At 41.2% G+C, this 25,899-nt stretch overlaps 1 protein-coding gene and 1 long non-coding RNA gene across 3 annotated transcripts in view; one reads left to right on the plus strand and one right to left on the minus strand.

The window, feature by feature from the left end:
- Nucleotides 1-24,043, minus strand: part of ctnnbl1 (catenin, beta like 1) — a 68,490-nt gene extending 44,447 nt beyond the window's left edge. For both annotated transcript variants that reach the window (XM_031286477.2, XM_031286476.2), the window contains exons 1-10: nt 23,859-24,043; nt 22,658-22,891; nt 19,712-19,818; nt 16,328-16,467; nt 15,439-15,536; nt 10,941-11,034; nt 6,538-6,629; nt 4,828-4,900; nt 3,442-3,500; nt 1,837-1,985 (exon numbers count right to left, since the gene is read on the minus strand). In XM_031286477.2, coding sequence (XP_031142337.1) covers nt 1,837-1,985; nt 3,442-3,500; nt 4,828-4,900; nt 6,538-6,629; nt 10,941-11,034; nt 15,439-15,536; nt 16,328-16,467; nt 19,712-19,818; nt 22,658-22,891; nt 23,859-23,888 — 1,076 coding nt within the window. In that variant the 5' untranslated portion in view covers nt 23,889-24,043. The remainder of the gene's footprint in view (nt 1-1,836; nt 1,986-3,441; nt 3,501-4,827; nt 4,901-6,537; nt 6,630-10,940; nt 11,035-15,438; nt 15,537-16,327; nt 16,468-19,711; nt 19,819-22,657; nt 22,892-23,858) is intronic.
- On the plus strand, nt 7,300-24,200 carry LOC116040813. Its single transcript, XR_004102769.1, has 3 exons — nt 7,300-7,498; nt 17,161-17,168; nt 24,190-24,200. It is a non-coding gene; the product is annotated as an uncharacterized LOC116040813 (long non-coding RNA).
- Nucleotides 24,201-25,899: the final 1,699 nt, after the last annotated feature.

Raw genomic sequence — 25,899 nt, forward strand, 5'->3', positions numbered from 1 at the left:
AAGTAATTATTCCTAGGTATTAACTGCAGTACTGTAACAAATATGTTCTTGTATCTCTGACTCAACTTTGCCAAAATGATGGCTTTTCAAATATTAACAGTCTGCAATTGTCTCTACATTTTGGACCTCGCCTAACCCTAACCCTCGCAAGCATTTTGATTAGTGTTTACAACATAGCCCAATTTAGCATCAATATTTGCTAAGCAGTAAAGCAGAAACTGTTAAGGCTATAAACGAATGCATGATGAGCAGTGGTGGAAGAAGTATTCAGATCCTTTACTTAAGTAAAAGTACTAATACCACACTGTAAACGTCCTGCATTGAAAATGTTACTTAAGTAAAAGTACGTATCATCAGGAAAATGTACTTTAAGTATTAAAAGTAAAAGTATTCAGAACTCAGTAGTTCAGAAAAACTTTAGAAAACATTTTAGAAACTGGAAACGATCAAAACTGTTCCGTCAATCAACTAAGTGTTTAATCGGCTAATCATTTCACTTGTGGGCCTGTATATTGTTGGGTAGTTTAATTTATATTAAAGCATCGTATTTTATAAACTAAATGTGTTTTGTGTGCAAAAATCTCAGTCAGATTAATGTAGTGGAGTAAAGTTAAAATATTTCCCTCTGAAATGAAGTGGAGTGGAAAGTGGCATGAAAAGAAAAGACTCAAGTAAAGTACCTCAAGTTTGTACTTAAGTACAGTATTTGAGTAATAGTACTCAGTTACATTCGACCACTGATGATGAGTGATTGTCAAAATCATGTCAGCTGTGCATCAAATAAATTCCCTGCTACATAATTGAAACAATGTAAACAGCAGTTCTGCCGTGGTTGTTGGTTATTTTAGTGTGGTAACACTACAAATGCCAGTTTTACTATTTCACTGCATTACATTATATGTTACACCCACAAAGCATGGTAAACTAGACAGGGTCCGTGTATGAAGACGGGTCAGGTTTCCGACATCGCTGCAGACCCCTGATGCACAGAGAACAGTCTTCCCCGGTTGAGAGCCGTCCCTCCCCCCAGGGATAGAGGGCGCAGCGAGCATCCACAGCCCTGGGAAGCAGCGAGGTCCAGGCAAGGGGTGCTGTAAAGCTCACAGTCGCAGCTGCGAGCCACCTGCACCCCGAGCCTCTTCAAGCTGACCTAGAGCCGTTTACGGCGCATTGTCACGGAGGAAACACGGGGAGACGAGGGGATCCTCCCACACCGTGATCTGATTGTCAGATAGTCCATGTTAAAAATTATTATTAAATTCAAATTGAAAAAAAATCGGATTCAGGTACAGCCATAGAAGAAATGCAGTAATGCACCAAAAAAGGCAAGGAGCGAAAATTGACTGCAAGCTAGGAAACACAGTATGTATGCATCAGCTTTGCAATTTTTTTAATTTATTTTTTTATTTAACCTTTATTTATTCAGGGGAGGTTCACTGAGAGGCAGCCTCTCTTTTGCAGGAACGCCCTGATCACATTCACACAGTTACACATTCATACCTGGGAGATGCCCAATACAACCACAGTCTGATCTGCTGGCCACTGAGCAGCTCCACTGGAGCGGTTGGGGTTAAGTGCCTTGCTTAAGGGTACCTCAGTGGTGGTAATGAGGGAGGGGCAAGCGCTGTTCTTTCACTTTCCCCACCCAGATTTTATCCTGTCGGTCTGGGGATTGAACCGACGACCTCCCGGTCACAAGCTCGCGTCTCTAACCTTTAGGCCACCACTGCCCATTGTAATTGGGCAATGTTTTATGTGAAAAAAACACTTTCACATTAGAGTAGCATAGGAGTGAGTGCCACAACTGGTAATTCTTGCAGTGTATTGCAGCCTTACCTAAGCATGAGATTCATTAGCTGAAGCCCTTCCCCTCTGAGGAAGCGGTCCCGATTGGCTGCCAGCATGAGGCAGGAACACAGAGCATCGAAGAGGTTCTCCATCATCTCCTGCTCCTCGGCTGTGGACGGGTTGTGACGTTTGAACACCTGAGAGGAAGGGAACATTTAGAAAGGAAACCCAGGCAGGCATGTGGCTTTTGCGTAAGAATGACATTCTTGAAACACAGCAACAGCTTGTGAAATGGTTTATTAAAGTAGTTTGGGAATGTGGGAGATATGAGCTCCTTTAATGATGGGAAGGAATAAGCATAGCATGACAGAAATATTAGCCAGGTTTATAATGTACTTAAGAGAATATAAAAAAGGGTGGGAAAATGCTTACAGCTACTACCAAAATGCTGGCCAAAAAGAAATGACTGAGCTTAAAACATGGGGTATACTCGCCGCAGCCGACCTGTCGAGCTGCCAGTGTGACGTCATGGGAGCGGCGTAACTAGTTGCAGTCTTCTCCTGAACAGAGGTTGCGCTAATGAGGAAAGGCTATCGACTTTGCTATTTCTACAGACTAGAAGAAGAAGAAAAAGGTAAACAACGGCAGAACTGGCAGCAGCATTGCCGTCAATACTTTGAAATGATTCGATGACCTACTTCATCGGATCAAGCCTTTCATTCACCATAAATGAACTCCTCTTAACCCAGTAAGTTTACAAGAGAGACTTGCAGTCACTCTTGAGAGTCCTGGCATCCGGTTACCCTCAAGCTCTTTCAGGCTTCCTGTTTCCGCTTTGTCGTGCGCCGCTGAAAAAAACAGAGTGGTGCGACCTCTGGTCGCGCACTCAAAATCCTGGCGCGGCAGCGAGATCTACGTCATTTTGACGTCACATTGGCGCGCACCAGCTCAGCTATGGCGACTGTAAAACGGCCTTTACCCCTGCGAGGCTCAAATGGATGGACGGGTAAATAAAGGCCGTTTTATGGTCCTGCGTAAAATTGACAGCGTACCCCTGCAGACCCCTCTGCATCTACGCCGGACCCTATGCCGTAGCCTGACGTGCACCTCTCGAAAAATTTAACTACACGTCGCGGCCACGCACGTTGCTCGGCCGTGGCTTGATAGCGTTGCATTTCCCCCGACTCATTTCCTGGTTCTCCTTCTCCATAAACAACATGAAATCAAGGTGAGGGTTAACTTTTCCTGCTCCAGATGTCCCACCGTGGTCAGAAAACACAGGGGAGACACTTGGTTTCTCTCACTATGACTCTAGAGTCACAACTTGCTCCGAAGACAAATGCCGTCACTCTCTCACTTTCTCCCTCGCTCTATCACCCACTCCCCACACACGAGGCACACACCAACGCACTAGTAAACAAAAGGTTTCGCGAATGACCCTCCGGAAAGCACACACCCCCTAGCGTTCTGGTGGTGAAATGCACCGCGATGCAAAGAAACACGTTCAACCCCGACGCAGAACTCCGAAAGGGTCACGACGCCATAGGAGCGATGGCGTAGCTACGGCGTGGAGTTTGCGCACAACTGTAAAATGGCCTTAAGAAGGATAGTGGTAAAGCAAATTAAAGATAGAGAGTAAAAGCTAAATCTTACAGATAGTTGCTGCAGTAACACATCAATGCCATCCATCTCTCCCAATAATTCTCTGGTATCTGTGGAAAAGAAAGAAAAATATAGGGGGAGGAAGACAAAGAGATAAAAAATGGATTAACAGGACAACAGGGAGATTAAAATGAGATGGAAAAATAGGGAGCAGAAGGGAGGCCAGAAAACATTCTGAGAAAAAAAAAGTCTAAGTGAATAGATGAAAGAAAGCAAAAGAGAAAAAAACAAAGAGAGGTAGGGAATGACAGTGCTACAAAGACATACAATAAACACAAAACACTGACTAACACACTGGCTCCAGAGACAGAAAATGAGAAATATACTGAAAAAAAAAAAATATATATATATATTAAATCCTGTAATTTGACATCAGGAAGTGGCAGGACGTACACCCATGTTCACCAACAAAACTGTGCGCTTTGCATTAGTTGCTGAAGTAAAGTGTTCATAACCAACAGTAGTTACAGGCATAATTAATTAGTATGGATGGATGAGATGCTCTTCTCATTCCCAGCAGCAAGTATTTTTACATTATAAAACCCTTCAGAGTGGAGGTTTTAAGTCAAATTTTACAGCAGGAAGTGATAATTACATTTAAATTAGCACATCAAGGATTCTCTCAAATTGTCATTTTCTTAATCATGTGATTTGCCTTATTCTCACTTCAAGACACTGACAGTATTATAATAGGGAACATTATTCATGGGAGCTTGTTTCCTTTGTGAATTTTTTTTTTTTTTGTTACATTTTATTTGGATTTGAAGGGCAGGAGGAAGAGGATGAATAAAGGTAGCACTGGTGAAGAGGAGGAGACTGAGTGTAAAATGTGGCACGACTTCCACTGAATAGCAATATGGCTTGTACCATTAATGAGGACCTGATAGCCCTGTGGCTATCTAAGGCTTTACAGGGTTTAAGTGAGGGAGGGAAAGGGTGGAGAATATAGCAAATAAACAAGGAGAGAGAAAGTAAAGAAGTTACACAGGAAGATTTAAAAAAGGGAGTGGGAGGAAGAGGAATGGAAAGGAGTTAAATGGAAACATGAAAGGTAACAGGAAATAAAAGAAGAAAAGAAAAAAAGAAAAACAGGGAGGGAAAGGACAAAGGAAGGGACAGGAAGAGCAATGTGACATGAGAGACAGTGATGGGAGTGGTAATAGAGAGAGATGGAAAGGCTACAAAAAGGAAAGAGGTAAGATGGGAAGAACAGGCAAAGGAACGGCTGAAAGAGAATAAGAATAATCCAAAATTGGTAGAAAAAAGGTAAGGATGGAACGACAAAGGAAAGAATAGAGGAAATGAAGAGAGGCTAACAAAAAAGTGTATCTCTAACTTCATTTAGAAGCCACAGACCATTTAGTGAGACACACTTACTGTCATTGTTTTGTAGCAGGATGGCCAGGATTTCACTGCAGTACAGCTTGTTAGCATCAAACGGCATCTTTGTCTGAGAGGGAAAGAGACCAATTTCCAATTAGGGCTGCAACTAACGATTTCTTTCATAGTCAATTAATCCGTCGATTATTTTCTCGATTAATCGATTAGTTGTTTGATCTATAAAAATGTCAAAACATGGTGAAAAATGTGGATCAGTGTTTCCCAAAGCCTAAGATGGCATCCTAAAATGTCTCAAAGATATTCAGTTTACTGTCACAGAGGAGAGAAGAAACTAGAAAAAATTCACATTTAAGAAGCTGGAATCAGAGAAATCTTAAATTTTTTTTTAATAAAAAAATTACTCAAACTGATTAATCGATTATCAAAATAGTTGGCAATTAATTTAATAGTTGACAACTAATCGATTCATCGTTGCACCTCTAATTCCAATTACCACTCATCTTGAGAAACTCTTTTATCAGAGTCCAGAGTATTAGAAAATCACTTTTTTATTCTACAACAAAATATGTATTTTTTTTTTTAAACCATAAGCAGAGATCCTTCCTCGTAAATTGTATTTGGTAGTGGTATACAGCAACAGCAACGTTAAATCTTTAAACCTCTGCATCAAATGGCTCACATGACAGGTTATCTGAACATACATTCCACTGCATGCATACAACAGGGTTTCTACCCTTTTAAGACCTTTATGAATTCAATTTAAGACCTATATCACGACATAAAAGTAGAACAAAATGCAGAGTCACAAAAGTACTTGCAAAGTTATTAAAATTGAATAAAAGCGACAGAGTAATGATCTGTACATATACAGCAAATTATATTTGGACTAGCGAAAGAAAGAACTACAACACCAAAGAATAAATAATACACATTTCAATGAGCATTAGAGGTAGCGTTGCATGAACGTAGGGAAATTAAGACCTGTTTAAAATTATTTAAGAACTAGAACACAATACTTTACGAATTTAAGACTTTTTAAGGCCTAAACTTTTTAAGACCCCACAGAAACCTTGATACAAGCATATGCTTTTAAAACTAAAACTACTTCAACCTAAATTACCGCAGCTAAAAAATATTGAAACTTTCCAAACACATGTCAGTCACATTTCATTGTTCATAACAGAGTAAAAAATGTTGCTGCTACAGAAATTACTGAGTAAAAGTAGCTATACAGCTATAATCTCCACCTACGTACTGAGCCTAAAATGTGATTTGAAGGAAGTAAAACAAATAGAGTGATACAATTTCTAATTCTAAAATTAGTCAAACTGACATTATCTCGTGGAGTGATCTCCACGGGATCATAGTAAAGCAAGAAAGTACCTAAGCATGAATGTTTTCTATTTACTTATTTGAGAAGAACCTGACGTAATACCACATGCAATTAGTTGTGGAACAGAAGGTTTTGCAGTAAAGGTAAAGAAAATATCTAGGGCGGCAACTAACAATTACTTTCTTAATCTTTTAATCTAGGGGATATTTGACATCAGAAAAATTCCCATTGCAATTTCCTACAGCCCATGAAATCTCTTGTTTTGTCTGACTGACAATATAACGTTAAGAAAAGAAAAAATTTCTAATTTTCCCATTTATCAGATTCATTTTCTGTCACTCAACTCATCGATTGACTGACTAATCATTGCAGTTCTAAAAATAACTTTATCCAATACTCTGCCACATTCTCACCTTGATTCTCTTGAGCAGCCACTGCATGAGTCCCTGCTGAGCTGCCTCGGTGCACAGGCCTGGTCTGAACTCTGCCATATTTTCTACGATAGCTGCAGAAGATGGAATATCAAAAAATCAAAATTTTAGCCTTCAGGTTTGGTGTCTGCCCTGCTAAAGTATCCTCAAGCAAGTCACTAGAAACTTACCGGCTCCAGGGACAGCGCTGTTGCTGACACCTTGAATTTCCTGACAGAGATCAAATAAGTTGGGATGCACTAATCTAAAACGGTGGATCGATTTTGCTACCGATACTGATCTCCTAAGTGGACAGGTTATCAGGACGACATGACTAATCCCTATTAAATACAGTTCCTTACTCAATGTCTGGGAAAGCACTGATAATGGATTAGTATAAGCAAATGCATTCAGTTGAGGTATTGGGCAGGAAACGTTGGATTCGTGCAAACACACTACTGATTTGGTCGTCAGACTAAGACTGTACATTAGTCTCAGGCTGTCACACATGACATCTCAACTTAAACACAGGTGGTTGGATGTTAGGGCATTTTCAGCATGAGTGACGCACTGATTGATCCAGAGGGGAAATTCAAATGACAGGTTGAAGTGACATTTGTAAATTACCCAAAAGCAGATTTATCAGAAGAAAAATACAGTTTAAGGCTCATGCTTTCTTTATGTTGGTGTGTCTTAGAGTTTAGATTCTCTGCCCGAGCCCGAACCAGGCCCGACCCGACCCACGGGCCAGGTCGACATTTTACGCCGCTATGATCGGGCCAGGCCGGGCTGGGCCATTAAACAAGCATTTGTGTTTTTTTAATCATTACTTTATTAGCCTTATTCGGTGGGGAGCAAGTTATGCCTCTCCAGCTTCTCCCGTAGCTCTGGGTGTATGTCCTGCACTGACTTGAGTATGAGGAAAACTGTGCTACATCGCGTCTCCTCCATCTGCAGCACTGTTGTTGTTTCTTCATTCGGATCCATTTGCGATCCATTCCATTCTGAATATCGCCGTTTACATGATTCGTCCTTGTTGCATTATCGGTATTCATTAAGATAATTCTAAACAGATTTCTGTAGTTCAAACAACTCGGAATTGTAGTTGAGAACGTCAGTTATAACGGCATACGTATTAAAAAATTGTCGGGTTTAAATCGGGCTTGGGCTCATAATTACAGTTAATGTGTCGGGCCGGGCTCGGACACAACGTGCACAGGCTCGGGTAGGGTCGGGCTTGATTTTTTGGGCCCGATCTAAGCTCTAGTGTGTCTGCCTCGGTACATAATACCACTTTCGTGTAGTCTATAATCAATGTTAACTCCACACTTTGAAGGAAAGTGAAATACAAGTCAGCTTTTTATAGAATCATCTGGGTTCTCTTCCAGCTACTTCCAATATTAGAAATCCGCCTCTGCCACATGATATCTCTATCAGAGCAGACTGTAGCAGACGGGGACAGATAGAGAGAAAGAGATTATGGGGTGGTGATGAATGGTGGGAGAAGAGGAAAACTAAGGGGAATGGAGGGGAGGCAACTAAAGGGAGAGGAAAAGCAGAAGGGGGGCAAAGGGGTGGGAGGACAAGTCAAAGATGAGGGATGGACAGCTGAGGGAATGAGGGACACAAGGAGTGAGGGAATGAGGGAACATAACCAGAGCACAACAAACATGGTAGAAAGAGTTGGGAGAGAACAAAAAGGACATAAGACAAACAAAATTGCAAAATAGCAACAACTGGAGAGAGGGGCAGCAGATGATAGAGAAATGGATGGAGAGGGAGGGTGCTGAGGGAGAGAGAGGGAGGGCCTTTATCAGTAATTCAAACAGAGCAGACAGACAGCATCCTGGTGAACAGCAGGCTCAGAGCAGAGAGCAGCCAAGGCAGACAAAAGGCTTATTCAAGCTTGGAGAGCTCCCTTGATAACATAAAACACACACACACAAACTTGAATAGAAGACGCACAGGCACTGCTCCCTCGATATAACCCACACTCGCACACAAAGCCAAATACACACACCTAAACAGCCCTCCTGACACTCGGCCTCAATTTGGCAAGAAAAAAGAAATCAAAAAAGCATCTCAGTGGACTCATTCAACACAAAAAGAGCTAAGAGGCAGAAAAGTCTGATTCATGTGAGGCTAAATACAGAGACCATGAGTTCTCAAACTATCTGTTGGCCCATGCAATATCCTCGCCCTCATGTCTACATTTAATGCCACCAACACCGATTTTGACTCTCCATAACTAAGAGTTTATATGTCGGATTACAAAAAACTGTTTTGAAAGTGCTTCCTCTTCGACCAAACATTTAAGCCGACGGCTTTCTTTCGCTGTCACTGAAAAAGTCTAGGACACTTGGCAGCAGGGGAACACGCTGTTAAAGCTTAAAGAATACAAATAAAGTTAGTCTAACCCAAGTCCAGCAGGACTTCCTGTCACTGTACTGCATAAAGCTCTAACACTGGCTCATACACACCTTCAAGGCATACCTCCCTCTGAAAGGGCTTGTCATGTTTCAGCACTAAACAACACAGTGGTGATCAATTATTCTTACTCTGAAAATAAAAATGCTATTAAGCTGCTATCTTTATCCAAGCCTGTTTTTAGAGCATAGCATCACCTACAGTGTGCAGTGAAATTAGTCCCAGATATTTGTCCCATGTTTTGAATATAAATGAAGGCACAAAGCTGTGGACTGACAGCGTCTTCAAGTCTAGTTTTTAGCGGCTATACTGCTCATAGGAACACAGCCATCTTGTTTTGCTGCTGAGATGTATGTACAGTATTGGTAGATTAGTTAATGACATGTGCTCTGACTCCGTTGTTTTGTCTTTAATGTCCTGTCTACAACGGAAATAGGGAATGTTTTGCAATGTATTGGTTAACATCTGCTGCTTGTGATCAACTTGGGCCTGCATTTTGGCAAATTTCTGACCAGTTTGTTTTTTTATGAACTGCCAGTCTCCACAGCAGTCTGAAACATTAACTTCTGTTTACATAGCTAATTAAATCAGGGGCCTGGTTTAATGAAAACTCTGAGTTTGTTAACCCGTGATTAACAGTGATTGTAAAAAATGCCAGTGATGTTAACAACGTATCATCGTACTGAAAAGTTAAGTGACAGTGACATTTTTCACCATAGCTACAATAAGCTACTGCACAGTAGTTAGAAACATGGGTAAGTGCGCCAAAGATCATCTATTTTAATCCGATCTCTGTGGTGGATGTGGTGGTGTCAGGTTATAGGACCTTCTCAAAAATGTGAATGTGTTCCTAACTTTGAGAAATGTAGAGTAGGCCGTGCGAACCGATCATGAACCAAGACTTTTGACTTCTGTTTACTACAGCCGACGCCAGCGACCAGAACACAAGAGAGAAACTGGAAACGAAATTAATGTAAAAATGGGTGGGCCGGGTTAGCTCAGTTGGTAGAGCAGGCACACATATATAGAGGTTTATTCCTAGACGCAGAAGGTCCAGGGTTTGAGTCCGACCTGTGACGACTTTGCTGCATGTCTTCCCCCTCTCTCTCCCCTTTCATATCCAACTGTCCTATCCATTAAAGGCGGAAATGCCCAAAAAATAATCTTCAGGTTGACCTGCTAGGGCCTGTGCATAATACAGTTGTCAATACCAAACTGTGATACTATTGTTGATTTGTACTTGTGTTCTTTGATGGCCAACACAGAACAGACACAGAACTACTGTGATGGTTTTTTTTCTACACCGACTAACTATATACTTTTCAACCCTGCAATGAATGTAAAATATGAGAAACAGGACAGCAACAGTCTCCATATTTCATTCCTGGCACCTGCTTTGTTGGTCAGTTTAACTGGTCTAGGATTCAGTTCAAAACACAATGAATGTTTGAACGCAGTATGCCAAGTTTTCAGCTGTTTGATTCAGATGTATTTTTGCGTACATTGGGCAGGTGACAGTGGAATGACTAGCTCTGTGTCTATCCTTTAACTATTTCAGTAAATCCATCTACTTCAGCTACCAAAGCTGTGGTCGCCTACACCCTTAAGTTTCTGGACAACGACAATGTTTGGTAGTATAAGGTAAAAAATTAAGCTCATATTTATGAAAGGCCAATAGCTGAAAATGTACTGCATATAGTCCACAATACCTTTGCTGCAGCTCAGTCCAGCCAACCTGGACAAAACTGGTTACATGATTATAATATATATAACTACTTCACTTACAAAGATATGATATGACATTATGGAGTGTTGCTTATGTCTACTATGAGTCCAGTATATGGCAATGAGTTTTTGGGGTGATGAAATCATAAACTCAACCAACATTAACTAAAATACAATTGTCTGTTTATGTTGATGGCAGCTTGCTTCAGGACAAACAGCGACATTTGTCAAGGCCTTGGTGTACATCTCCTTACCCAGTGTGTTATAGATGCCATCAGCCTCCTCCTTCACCTGTTCATCCAGCCGCTCCATATTCTGCACCAGCAAGGCCACCACCTGACCCTCCAACTACAAACACAGAAAGATCAAGTTCAGGGTTCTCAGAATCAGAATCAGAAATACTTTAATAATCCCAGGGGGAAATTATTTTTTGTTACCACTCAGGTATACAACAACATATACAACAGCTGGAGCAGGAACAGGCAGCATGCAGCTTTCGCGCATGCACACTTAAAACTCTCTCTTAACTCTCGCAGGGACAGATACAGCATGACATGAAGGAGAGGAGAGGGAAAAAAAAAGCAACTCTCAGACTATCCTCATAAAGATAAGAACAGTGTGGGAACAGGAAAAAACACCTCAGCACGTAAGCACACAAACAGTACATTTGCACTGCAGCACAACATAACATAACATAAATGTACAGTTGCACATTTAGCGGCGAAGGCGTGGGACTGGGGGTATAGGGTAGGCTGGGGGACTTTGGCCTGCTGAGAAACGCACAGCCCGGCAGCCCCACTAGTGTCCCAGTCCGCAGAATGTTATAGCGAAAACACAGCACGTTGCCATGGTGACACCCTTGAACAGTCCAGAACCGATACGACAATCAGCAGGCAGTGGGGAAGACGGGGGAGGAACCAAGAGCGTCTCGCTTGCAGAGCCCCAACAGGGTGACTGTTTGTTTCAAGAAACGGCCTTGGCAAGGCCGTTCAGGGTAAGGGAGCCGAAAGATTAAATTTGTTTGGTCTACACGAATGGCTGCTCTAATTTAAACATTCATTCTAAAGTTCATCTGTTCCAACTGGTCAATTTTTCTTTCCAAATCCATGACCTTCCTCATGAGGATATCCAAGCCGCGGGTCATTACCATGTTGTTTTCCATCACGCGATTAATAGTCCCAGTTTGCAAACTGATCACTTTTTCAACAGCTTCAGTCAGGCCAGGCAGCTTCCTTGGGATTTGGACAGCTACCAAAGTCTTTTTAATTTCTCGATAAACCAGAGCGAAGCATCCTCCAATCAGCAGCAGTCCAGTTATCATGGTTCCGAATAGGTAGATATCCTCAACGTCCTCCACGGAAAGAGCAGAGAGGCACATGACACGCCATTTCTCCCAGCCGTCCATCGTATACCCCGCAGCAAACGTCCCGTCAGAACATGCTGGCTCACCCGTACCAGTGCTCCTCCTCGAGAATACAGTGTCAATTGCGCTGAGAGACCAGTTAATCAGTTCCATGATTTTGGGTATTTGTAGAGCCTTGCAGGGAGAGTCTCTAAAAAGTTAACAACAGACAACACGAGACAAGATAGCAAGCAGGGTAGGCCTGGGAGGGAGAGGGAGAGAAAAGCGACCGCCTTCGCTGAGAGATGGAAAGAGAAGTTCTGACACATTTTTACCACACCCAGAGGCAAATCCAAGTTCATCAAAGATGAAACACTTCATTCCTCTACATAAGTGCTATAAAAACCTTCTCAGAGTTTTTCTGACAGGATTTTCATTACCCCAAATAGATTTGTTTATTGATTAGTGACAGCACTAGGGCTGGGTATCGGTAGGTCTACTCAATACCTTTAAAAAAGGTATTGACCGAAATAACCCAGTGACAAGTCGTATTGAAACTTCTCCAGTCAAGTGATACTAGCATTCAGTAATTTTTGTACACATATCTAGATTTCTTTTTTTTAATTATTTTTATGGTTTTGCTCGCAGCCAATCACCACAAGCGTTTCATTTTTGAATGCACTGTGTGATTGGCCCACTACCCCAGCAGCTACAACCCATACAGTCTGCGGTGTGGTAAAGTCGAGTGCGGCGTATTTGACAGATTTGGCAGTTCAGCTTGCCAAGATGCTACTAAAATGTTAGAAAATATGGTTACACCACACGTCTGTGGCGTCTAATAAAAATCATTTGGATGGGGAGGAGTGGTGGTGGCATTTTACGCAACTGAATGATACCATTCACATGATGGCTATCAAATGAAGTAGAATTTTTTTTAAATTAAATTTAGTACTCTATTGGCATTGGTATGACCACTTTAAAAAAGGTGCAGGTGTTGGTACCTTTTTTTTTTTCTTCTTTCTTTTTTAACAATACCCAGCTCTAAGTAACACTCAGTAACACATTTTTGCACTTACAAAGCTCATCTTGCATTAAAATGAAATACATGACATCACTCAACACACAAACATGTTTCCCCATCTCATCGTGACTACTGTGTAATATGAAGTATGTTGGAGTTGGGCATGTGGATTAATACAACCTTTTTTATTATTATTATCATTTTAAAGAACAGAACACTTTTCAATTCGCTCCACTTTCAACGTTTTCCAATGTGTTGGAAGTATGAATACTTATCTTTATATTTTGCAACATTATGTGATGATTGAGAAGAAAACTGACGAGCTCATTTCACAAAGAGAAAATAATGCAGAGGCAGGGATGGTAAAGTGAATGTTCACTTTTAAGCCTCAGTCTTGGCAGAAGAAACTTGGTTCCTGACTGAGCTTCTCCGAACATGTCCAAGTGTTATCAGTCAAGTCAAGATTGGAGACTCATAGCCAAACAAACAGAGCTTGCGGGGTGCCGACTGGCTGAATAAAAGTACTATTACAGATGGAAGAAGACGACAGTCGACACAGATTTATGAGCCACAAGAGACCGTTGTGGATCATTTTGATTCATCTTATCAAGGATAACACCTGGTCTTCAGGCAACAAGGACAGAGGAGCTGGAGCTTACAGCAAAGAGGAGAGAGAAATGGATTCAACCAAGCCCTGCTGCCCTGAAACCGTTTCCCTTGGAAGCAGCTGTAAAGAAGAGTGTGGTGGCACTCCATTGCATGGTAAATGGACTGCATTTATATAATGCCTTCATCCTGTGAGCGCTGCGGAGCCACCTGAGCTACTGTCTCGCCCACTATCACATCACAGGCAAATTCACACATACACACATCTGTCAGGGGGATTTGACATTCATCCAATTGTCCCTACAATTGTTCCTGTCAAGATACTAACCAGCCAACTAATTAACAAAGAAAAAAACCTCATGGTGTGCTCAGAAAGATGTGTTCTTAAGCCATTATTACATTACATTATTTCAACTAACAACATATTATACTGAAATGGAAAAGCAAATAGAGTAGAGTTTTGTTTGCATCCTCAAGCACATTTAGGTTAAACAATCCAACAAGAGAGCTGTGTACGGATGTATTTTTGGAACTGGTGACAAATAAAGGAGTGCTGTGGTTTGGAGCAAGCAACTGCCTACACAGCAATACACTATGCCTCCTCTTTACTGTGTCGTTCAGTCCAGGTCATGAGTGCTAAACTAAAAGGCTGACATTTTCTCAGCTCTGACAACGCTCTGCTCTGTCTTAAAAGAAGCCAGCCATTATTATACAGGTTATTGGTTGTGGTTAATGGTTAAATAACGTGTAACATAACATACAAATCATTATATTTCTAATTCATATATATCACTGTGTGCCTCACTGTAATGTCTCTTTCACTTAACTACTGAATGAAAGAGTAAAATATGTAATTAATTAATTAGACAGCTCAAAGACCCTTGAAACATCAGGTAAAACAGGTCATTCATTGTAGCGAGAAACAACTGCCCTGATGAATGCCACTGGGATGTAGCCTGGCTCAAAAAATGTCCACGTTCAAGCCAACAGATTCTTTGATGAAGTGTCATAGTGACGGCCACGAAGGAGCCGCTGCACACAGTTCTGTCCTCCATTGTAGGAATATCAGCACATTGTTGTAGTTTGACCTTTGTCTGTGTCACTCTAAATGTCAGCACACATAATGGGGTATCAAAACTCATCCCTGGTTCATAGACAGCACAACAGGCTCATCGACAAAAAAACCCAAGAGGGCTAAAAGTACAGAGAGGAGAGACAGATAGAGAAGATGTCAAACAGAGCTGATGCCAACAGACATAGCTGGGGAGCAAAAGATAGATAACTAAAAAGTGTTAGAGGAGATGTTATAACTATATGGTTGACATTACACTTTAAAATACTTTTTTCTCCCTTTGACCATGTTCTTGTCACTTTGTAAAATCTCAAATCTATTTCATCATCTATTGCCACAACAACTCACACTGGTATATAGCTAAAAAAAAAAAAAAAAAGAGTGGCACAGATACATTAATAAGAATTTGACCATGACAGAATGCACACTGTATGTTACAGTAGGTTCCAAAAGTTTAACTATTAGTTTTTTAATTAACATAATTCTCCATTTAATAATCTGTTAGTGATCTCTTCGGCAGATGGAAAACAATGATTATATAACATCAATCAATATATCAAAAACAGACAGACACTGGCCTTGATTGATTAATACCATTAATCAATCCTTTCTGTCTGGTTTGGATGCCAGAGGCCAGAAACTTTAATATTGACTACACAAATTAGCTGCCTCATCAATACCATCAAAGAATGATGTAAATCCTGAACTCACCAGAGCATCTATGAGTACCTCAGCTCCCTCCTCGCTCTCTTGGAGTGTGTCAATATCTGTCAGCTCCTGCAGCAGGTCCACCACTGCTATGGCAACATGTGGTTCAGGCTAAGGACAATAAGCTTGTGTTGGAAGAGTATTCCACCAGCTTTCCGTTAAAATGGACAGTTTTAAAAAAAGGATCAAAAATCGCTGGCAAAGATTAATACGTATTCCCCTGCAATTATATAGTTTGGGTGCAGCAATAATAATTGTAGTTTGTCCCCAATGGACTTCTTTAGCAAGTTTAGTCTTTAAGCTTTTTGAGTGATATTTATTTATTATCTGCTCCAGCTTTTCCAATGTTTTAGACACAGATATGGTAATAACTGTCCAAAATGATGTGAAAAAGAGATGCAAAACTATCACAAAAGGGACACAAACCGACTACAAAGAGACGCCAAATGACCACAGAGACCCAAAACAACCCCTAAGGAAACACAAATGACCAAAAAAAAGACACAACACGACTACAAAGAGACGCAAAAACCCACAAAAAGACAAAATCCCCCAAAGAGACACAAAATGTATGGGGAAATTGCTTCTTTTTTTTTTTTTAAACTGAAAGACTGAATTTTCTTGAGGAAGGACGCCTAAATCCCCCCCACCAAATACGCGCACCTAAGTCTTCCACAAAGCTTGGGAAAACACTGTACGCTATTTCAGGCGTTGGCTGCACAGGCACTACTTTGTAGTCATTGTTGGTCTCTCATGGGATTTGTTGACAAGAAAAAAAAAAATAGAATATCACCAGACCTATTTCTTTGAAGACCAATGTGTAATACCAAACTCTATATGAATTGATCAAAATTGACGGACTGTCTGAATCCATCCATAACTGAAAGGATATCTGTGTTTTCATGACTGAGGAGGCCCAGCAGTGAGTGGACGGAATTAAGCTCCACCAGCAGGTGGTAGAGGTCTGGCATTGTGGCGATCACGTGCATTTCCTGGATGATGTCATTCAGATCCAGCTCCGACTCCATGAACCTGGTTTAAGGAGCAAGACATCTTGGTTAGCATTTCAGCATTCTATGTTACCATTCATCTTAAACCAGTTGGTGCAGTAGAGCTATTCGGTTATTATTTCATTTTGGTGATAGTAAGACACTAGGGCTGCAACTAATGATTATTTTGGTAGTCAACTAATCTGTGGATTTTTTTTTTCGATTAGTCAATTAGTCAACGATTATTTTTGTCACGCCCCGATCTCTGCTTCCTTTGGGCGGCGCTCCTTTACCGGGCTCCAGTGCATGATTTACCTCACCTGCTCAAGTCTGTACACTGTAGAATAATGTTCTTACTAGTTGCAGATAAATATAATAAGAATGTAAAAAGTTTCCGTAAGAGAGTGTGTTTTGGTGTATGCTTATTGCACAGAGTTGTGTGCCGTCACAGAGACGGTGGTTCCCCAAACAAAGGAAACTCTGACGCACAGATGGTTTAGCTTAAGCGGTAAATATAAGATAGTTAGGGTCACAGTGGCCTTGAGCAAAGTACATAATAATAGAGTAATAATAAGTGAAACGGGAGCAGAATGTACCACTTTGCGTGATACAGTGGCCTCGACCCTGGCGTGTGTTGTGTGAAGGTGAAGAAGAACACTCCGTGTGCTGGAGAAAAGAGGGGGCCCAAGAAAGAAAGTATAAGAGATGAGGGGAAGTATAGATCGGGGCTCACAAGGTCTGACAGTCTAGAAATACGTGGACCGGCTCAGGTTTTTTGTCTGGAAACTTAGTCTCTGCGTGCTTTGTGATCCCACAGATCTGTGTATTGAAACTACGATGCTTGACTGATTAAACGAATGTATTTGACTTTATCTTATCGTCTTATTTCGCTCTTGCTTTGGATCAATGTAATTCCAATTTAACAAATGCGCGGGGATATATAGGTCTTTTATTTGGAGTCAGACACATTTTCCCAAAAGGGGGGGACACAGAGGAGGTAAACCCCCAACAACACCTGTGAATGTCACCTAGTTGTCCTGTCTCTGCCTTAACATAACTTCAGTTCCCTGTAGCAGACCAGGGGAAACAAGCCAGCCAATCTGGCACAGGGGGCGGGTCCATAGGCTCAGATTGGGGGGAGGTGATAGAGGGAGTCTATCTGCCTGTGCAAGTGCTGCAGCCACTTGGCACATGGCACTGGTCACACCTGCAGCCCATCAGGTAATCAGGGGAAGGCATTAAGAGAGCCAGCCCAAGGCCTAATGGGAGAGAGTGAGGAACAAAAGGACCAGAGAAGCAACACTGCAGAGAAGCAACACTGCAGGAGTTTTGTTGCTCAGTAAAAGGTCTTATAGACTAGACACAGCCCAGCTGGCGCGTGCAAATGTGACGTCATGGGATCGCCGTGACTATTTATACCCGCGCTGGTGCTCACGACACTAGTTGCAGTCTTCTCCTGAACAGAGGTGGCGCTAATGCAAAGGCTACAGACGTTGCTCTTTCTACGGACTAGAAGAAGAAGAAAAAGGTAAACAACGGCAGAACTGGCAGCAGCATTGCCGTCAATGCTTTGATTTGATTCGATGACCTACTTCGTCGGATCAAGCCTTTCATTCACCATAAAAGAACTCATCTTAACCCAGTAAGTGTACAAGAGAGACTGTGAGAGTCCTGGCATCCGGGTGTCGGCGAACCCGCTCAGGCCTCCTGTTTCCACTTTGTCGCGCACCGCTGAAAAAAAAAAAAGAGCCGTGCGCGACCTCTGCCATAAATCGGGCGCGCCGGCAGGATATTACGTCATTTTGACGTCACGATGGCGCGCGCCACCTTGGATGCGTCTAGTGTAAAACACGCTTAAGGAGATTGGCTGGAAAAAGGACTGACCTCTCGCTCTGCTTTAAACCTCCACAGGACAACACTGCCTGAAGACTGACAGGCCCCGGACGGGAAGAATCCTGAGTTAGTTTGTCCCACTACCCTTTTCCTGACTAAGTTATTAAAGAACACTTTATGTTAAAGCTAACTGTTTCTGAGACTCCTATTTTCATTGTGAACCTGGCTCTCAAGTCCCCTGGGTTGCTACATCCCATAGCAAATGAAACATTTTGTTTACACTGAAATAGCAATATCTATGTAATTACACTTCCATGGAAAGTGGGTATCTAACTATCTAACAGCCAGTGTGGGAAATATTGAGTGATGCGGGAGCCAGAGACAGATGAGCTCACACAAGCACTATTTGTTTTTACGAGGTAAGATCTATATATTTAGCAGCCTATATGGTAATTTTTTTTTCATAAAAGCGGTCTCCTCTCTTCGGATCTCTAAGGTAACCTCTCACACCCAAGTGAGGGAGCAGTACCGCAGCGCGTGGCAAATGTGGCGGTCGATTTTGTGACGAGACCGAATACGCTGCCGAGGTCTATCAACATAGCTTCGCCGACCGGAAGTGCAGGCAAGCGGGGTTAAGACCGTAAACAAAGAGGAGGGCTAACATTAGGCTAAGGCTAACTCCTTGTCGGCTATCACTTCGCAGCATTTTCCTCGCCAATCTACGGTCTTTAGCAAAGAAAATGGATGATCCTCGGCAGCAGATCACCACTCGTAAATGTATTATGGACTGCAACATCATGATTTTCACAGAAATATGGTAACAACAGCGCTGTGCGACAGAATATGCGAATGAGGGTGACGCTACAAAGGCGAGACACGTGAGTATAGATGACGTTACCTACTCTGTGTTTAGTGTTTAGCCAGCGCTGCATGGAAGGCACTAGGGTTATGCAAGGGTTAGGGTTAGGGTTAGGGTTAGGTGCCTTGAAGTCGACGGTCGCAGCGCTGCCTTGAAGTCGACGGTGGGGGCTTAAAACACCATCGAGCAAGTCTGGCAGACTCGCTCTCTCCTCCTTTTCAACATAAAATAAAAAAAGTTTGCAGGTCGCACAAGTGCGAGTAGTTTTAAAAATGACTGCAAAAAAATTGTCATTTGGTCGCAGTCTGGAGCCCTGCCCCTTAAGAACATATCTGGAACGACACATGAATGAAATTATGCGTCCACAAATATTTATAATCAACGTCGTCGATTATGTCGACTAATAGTTGCAGCCCTATAAGACACACAGTATACATTTACCAGAAATGTGTTTAAGCATTTGAGAAAAACTGTAATAAACACTGGTAAGTCCACAAGAAAAGTTGGCTTAATTCACATAGAGTATGTCAGTTATTAGCATGAGTTATAATGAAATCCTCAGTAAAACGTTGTGAACTGTCTGTAACGGGCTTACTTCTCTGGGTTGTCCGGAAACTTAATCCTTAGTTCCTGATTTTTGTACGACCTTTTCTCAAAGGTCAGGATCATTTTCTTCACTGAACTCTCATCCACTGGCTCTGCCTGTTTGATTAGGGGAAGGAGAGAGAAGAGAGGAAAATATTTATGGGAAGACAGAGAGAAAGAAAGAGGGCTTTAATTGAGGCAACTGCTGCAATAAAGAGACATCAGGGTCACCCTAATTATGCGGGTGGAGTGAAATAGCCAGAAGTTTCCTACAATCAGGGTGAATGTGAGAGGTTTTCACTGGAAAGGGAATGTGTTTGACCTGCTGATGGCTTAAAAGCCTGTAAAGTGTTGGGACAGATAATGACAGGTTAGGAAGTTACAATTGTCTGACATTATGGAAAAGTGCAGCACTTTTCTCTCAGTAACTCTTGACACAGTGAATACTTGAAAAGGCTGCAGTCTCGGATAATGAGAACACGATAATAAATGTTCAGTTTTCTAATGGTATAAATAATATGGTACTGACAACGGGTTCTTTTCCCCCAGAAACAACCACAGTGGAACTTTCCTGGTACAGACGTTTGTCATGAATCTTCCATGACCTTTTCACATAAGAAAACAGACGAAAGGTATTTATGTTAGGGGTGGGAATCACCAGAGGCAAACATAAACATATTGCAATATATTGCAATTTATTATCTTTTTTCCAACTTCAAATTTTTCCCAATTTCAAATTATGTCCCCAAAAGGAAACGTCAACATCTGTTTTATCTGTTAATCTCACTTCAATTGTATTGCTGCAAAACGGGATTGTCAAGCAGACAAACTGCCCAACACATATATAATAATAGATCGATACTTGGCATCTGTGTATCGATACAGTATTGCCACAGAAGATCTCGCCATCATATGCTTTATCGATTTCTTTCCCCCACCCCTAATTCCTGTCTGTTACATTTGTTTTTGTTTTTTTAATTAACCTGCAATTGTGCGTTTGTCCGTCAAAATGGACACAAATCTGCCGAGACGACATATAAATTAAACACTAATTAGCTGAAATGACATCGGAGAGACAACGGAGAATAACATAACTATTTGCTTTTATCAGTATTTGTGGTAGTCATGTCTGAAAAGCCCCGCACTAAATAATAACATAAAGTTCTATGGCATTCATTCTCTGTATGTTTATGTTTTAATGTTTCACAAAGGGTTTAACCTGAGCCAGGCCATACAACAATGATAGCAAAACACACAGGTATCGGATTGGTACTCATTATTGGCCGATACAAGAGTTGAGGTATCAAAATTGGTATTGGGAAGGAAAAAATAGTATCGGAACATCTCTATTGCTAACATATTCCTACATCATGGTGCAGACAAGTAGCCCAGTGCTGCATTAGATATGGTGATATTTTCTCACTAATGAATTCGAAATTTTGGACAATGTCAACAAAATCCACAATGACACAATATCAACAACACCTGCAGAGGCATCATAAAAGTGGTTATAATAGTATAACTGCTATTTATAGGTGACAGCAATAAGTGTCTTGCTGAGACAAAATCTGAGTGAAAATAATCTTAATCTTAAACTCATTTTAACCCAGTAAGTTTACAAGAGAGACTGTGAGAGTCCTGGCATCCGGGTGTCGGCGAACCCGTTCAGGCCTCCTGTTTCCGCTTTGTCGCACACCGCTGAAAAAAAAAAGAGCCGTGCGCGACCTCTGCCATAAATCGGGCGCGCCGGCAGGATATTACGTCATTTTGACATCACGATGGCGCGCGCCACCTTGGATGCGTCTAGTGTAAAACACGCTTAAGGAGATTGGCTGGAAAAAGGACTGACCTCTCGCTCTGCTTTAAACCTCCACAGGACAATACTGCCTGAAGACTGACAGGCCCCGGACGGGAAGAATCCTGAGTTAGTTTGTCCCACTACCCTTTTCCTGACTAAGTTATTAAAGAACACTTTATGTTAAAGCTAACTGTTTCTGAGACTCCTATTTTCATTGTGAACCTGGCTCTCAAGTCCCCTGGGTTGCTACATCCCATAGCAAATGAAACATTTTGTTTACACTGAAATAGCAATATCTATGTAATTACACTTCGATGGAAAGTGGGTATCTAACTATCTAACAGCCATTGTGCGTTTGTCCGTCAAAATGGACACAAATCTGCCGAGATGACATATAAATTAAACACTAATTAGCTGAAATGACATCGGAGAGACAACGGAGAATAACATAACTATTTGCTTTTATCAGTATTTGTGGTAGTCATGTCTGAAAAGCCCCGCACTAAATAATAACATAAAGTTCTATGGCATTCATTCTCTGTATGTTTATGTTTTAATGTTTCACAAAGGGTTTAACCTGAGCCAGGCCATACAACAATGATAGCAAAACACACAGGTATCGGATTGGTACTCATTATTGGCCGATACAAGAGTTGAGGTATCAAAATTGGTATTGGGAAGGAAAAAATAGTATCGGAACATCTCTATTGCTAACATATTCCTACATCATGGTGCAGACAAGTAGCCCAGTGCTGCATTAGATATGGTGATATTTCCTCACTAATGAATTCGAAATTTTGGACAATGTCAACAAAATCCACAATGACACAATATCAACAACACCTGTAGAGGCATCATAAAAGTGGTTATAATAGTATAACTGCTATTTATAGGTGACAGCAATAAGTGTCTTGCTGAGACATAATCTGAGTGAAAATAATGTCAATAGTGTGTGTGCATGTTCATTTTTTGAGTTGACAGCGACAAGTAATTCCTGTAACAAAATGTGCTGCTCTTCAATGGTGAAATACACTGTTGTTTACAACTATGAATAAGAGAGGAAGACATTTGCAAATAAAGGCTTGAGATATTAATTATTTCAAAAGAAAAAACATATGTAACAATTATGTGATAAGTATATACATAATTTTAACCCACCTCAGGTTCTTCTTCATCCTGGTCCATCAGTTTCTCCAGGATCTTCTTCTTGTCTAACGCCAGCTCCTCAGTCTCCCTCATGTCACCCCCTCCTTCCAGTCCTACTCCTGCTTCCCGGTATCTGGCCAACTCCCTGGCACTTAGCCCTTTCTGCTGCTTCCCTCCTCTGGAGTCCTCATCTCTGCCCGCTGCCCCTCCATCCTCCTCCCTGGGACGCTTTGCTCCTCTATCAGGCTGCGAAAAGAAAGGAGATGTTGAAATGAAATGATTGTACACAGGAATTTGGTCTGTTTGGAAAAGTATATATGTATATAGAGGGATGTTGTAAGGTCTTAAAATGACTAAGGTGTAGCTCATGTAAAATTATGTGAAACTTAAAAGTAGACAGGTAGTCTGCCTAACAATTATAGCTGTAATGTAATCTATATTATTTAAATTTTACAACCATTGTATTATAGGATGCCTATTGACAACATGCCGGAGACTAGCTAAAGCTGCTCCTTTTACTATACAGTTAAAGGGGACTGTCCACGACATTATAACCTAGCTAATAAAATAAACTAAACTGCATGCATAAGAATTGATTCGAGATAAGTAATAAGATGCATCGTTATATGCCACAAGTATCTCCACGAACCTGACAAGACAGAACATGGCAAACACCAAGGAAACTGCATCCGGACCTTTTCAATGAATCATTTGATGTGAAGTGTGTCTAGTATGTTAGCTAATAAACAAAACTGCATCAATTAACCGAACTGCCCCCCCCCCCCCAGACAGTGTACAAATGCATAACGTTATGTGTTTGTCTTATGATTTTGTATGTAAACCTTGTTTAGGCAATTATAGCTAGCACCAGTTTAACTTAGTGTCGTAGCCTCTCTATTCATTATTTGCTGCCACACAACTTAGCTAGCAAACTGTCCAGCTAGCACGCTAACTGCTAACGTTATTTATCGATAAACGAAAAACTAGAGTTACTTTGGTCTCGTGCCATGCAGCGCTACACAAAGGTAACTTTATGCAATTCACCGGCGGTTAACTAACTGACGTATACAGACACAACAAAGGAAATAACGAGACTAACTAAAGCCCGCTAACAGCCACCAGTAACGTTAACTGCTAGCAATGCTATAAACCAAGAATGAGACAAGTTAGAGTTCTCCAACATCGCTGAGCGGAATAAGATGTCTAACGTTACCTGATAATTTAGGAGCTCTCCAACATCCATGTCTCCGGGTTAAAAACCTAAACGTGAGAATGTTTTGCCCAAGCTTAGGAAGTAAATCAGAGCGTACACTAGAGTAGTTTAAGATACAGATAACAACAAGACTTCCACCATGCACATGCTTGCCGTAAACCAGTTAGGTTCCCTGTTGTCGCAAGATACTGCCGTAAATTTTTGATCACTATTTATAAACCATTAATTTATTTTTGTAAAGCTAGAAAAAAAATCAAGTGAGGCACCTAATAACGATTTCATCTTTTCATCCTTTACATTTTAATAAAAATGTTACAACATATGCACAGAGGTGCTTCAGCAAGATTTCAAATCAGAAATGTACTTATCCTGAAATATGTGTAGGTAAGTGAGTAGCCTAAGTAAGTAAATAAAGTTTATTTAGTATAGCACCTTTCACAGAGCAAGGTCACAAAGTGCTTCACAAAAGTGACATTTTTAAAATGACCATAAAACAGAAAGAAAACAAGACACAAACATATTTGTGAACAAATAACAATGTAGTTAATTTGGGCTTTCTTTCTAGTGAGGCAGACTGGATTCAGATTTTCCAGTCCAATTTTGCCTCAGAGGATACCAGCTGTCACAACTCAAATCTTGGTCTGTGACACAAGGAGGCACACGAGTATGGACAACAACAAAGCTCACATTTGCATTTGTTTACAATAGTAATTCGATGTTATACAAACCAGTCAGTGGGTCAAGTCACCATAGCAGGTAAAACAGATGTGCACAGATGTATCTCATGCAGGCAGGGGCGAAGAGGGTCCTCATATGTTAAAGGGATTCATACTATTTTCTGACAAACGTATATATTCACAAGTGTACTGTCTGAAGGGATGTTTATACTTGTAGGCCTAAGGGTTAGTACAAGGACATTTATACATGTATTTACATTAATACATGTAGGCTGCAATATAATACAAATACAGCTGTGTAATAAATATTTCTTTTGTGAAGTTTAGAATGTTCAGATTTTGTTGACACTGTGTCAGAGAAGGGTTGATTAAATACTTTGGTCATTTTTGAGGCCATTGTTTGTTGGGTTATTGTGTTCTGCATTATACAGTACAGTACAGGTGTGTAATGTTATTGTGTCCAATCTCTGTATTGGTTAACACTCAGAAATGCCATATTTCTATGTATTTTCATACTTTTTTAATGTGTCTGCAGTTTAAATAAATTAGATTCACACAGCATGTTGTGCTCAAAGTAATACAACCTGACAAAAAAAAAATGTTTTTTCCTGCAACAAAATCAGCTAATTCGTCAATCCTGAAACAAACTCCCTTAGTGATACAATTAAAATTAGACCTCATACATGGGGTGGCAGTAGCTCAGTCAGTAGGGAGTTGGGTTGCTGGTTCAAGTCCCCATACGGACCAAAGTATGGTGGTGGACTGGTAGTTGGAGAGGTGCCAGTTCACTTCCTGGGCACTGCCAAGGTGCTCTTGAGCAAGGCACCGAACCCCCAACTGCTCGGGGGCGCCTTTCCATGGGCAGCCCCCTCACTCTGACATCTCTCCATTAGTGTGTGTATAGGTACTGAGCATGTGTCTGTAATTCAGGCCTGTGTGTAATAACAACAGAATAAAAACATTGTAATTTTCCCTTGCGGGACTAATAAAGTATAAATTATTATTATTATTATTAAAATCCTGGTCTTAAGGGCTCGGTTTTGCTGTATTCATTTCAGGAGAGCTTTATGTGCCAAGCTGTCTTATTGTTTCAGACAGGCAGAAAATCACCTTTTCAATGAGCATCATTGGGAAATGTATGAGTGGTGCATGGTGTAGAAGCCTCCATTGCCACTCCAGTCTCTGACCAGTGATCTGTGACAGTAGAGCAATAGAAACACAATTTAAAAGGAAGGCCACTGCCAAACAGTCAAGCTTGACATCCCAGAAAACACAAGGGGAAAAAAAACACTTGATCAAAGGAAAGAGAGAGAAACGAAGTGGAATGGAATAAAAGGGAGCAAGAGGGGTAAAAAGAGAAATTT

Source organism: Sander lucioperca, chromosome 12 (assembly GCF_008315115.2).
Source record: "Sander lucioperca isolate FBNREF2018 chromosome 12, SLUC_FBN_1.2, whole genome shotgun sequence".
Lineage (NCBI taxonomy): Eukaryota > Metazoa > Chordata > Actinopteri > Perciformes > Percidae > Sander > Sander lucioperca.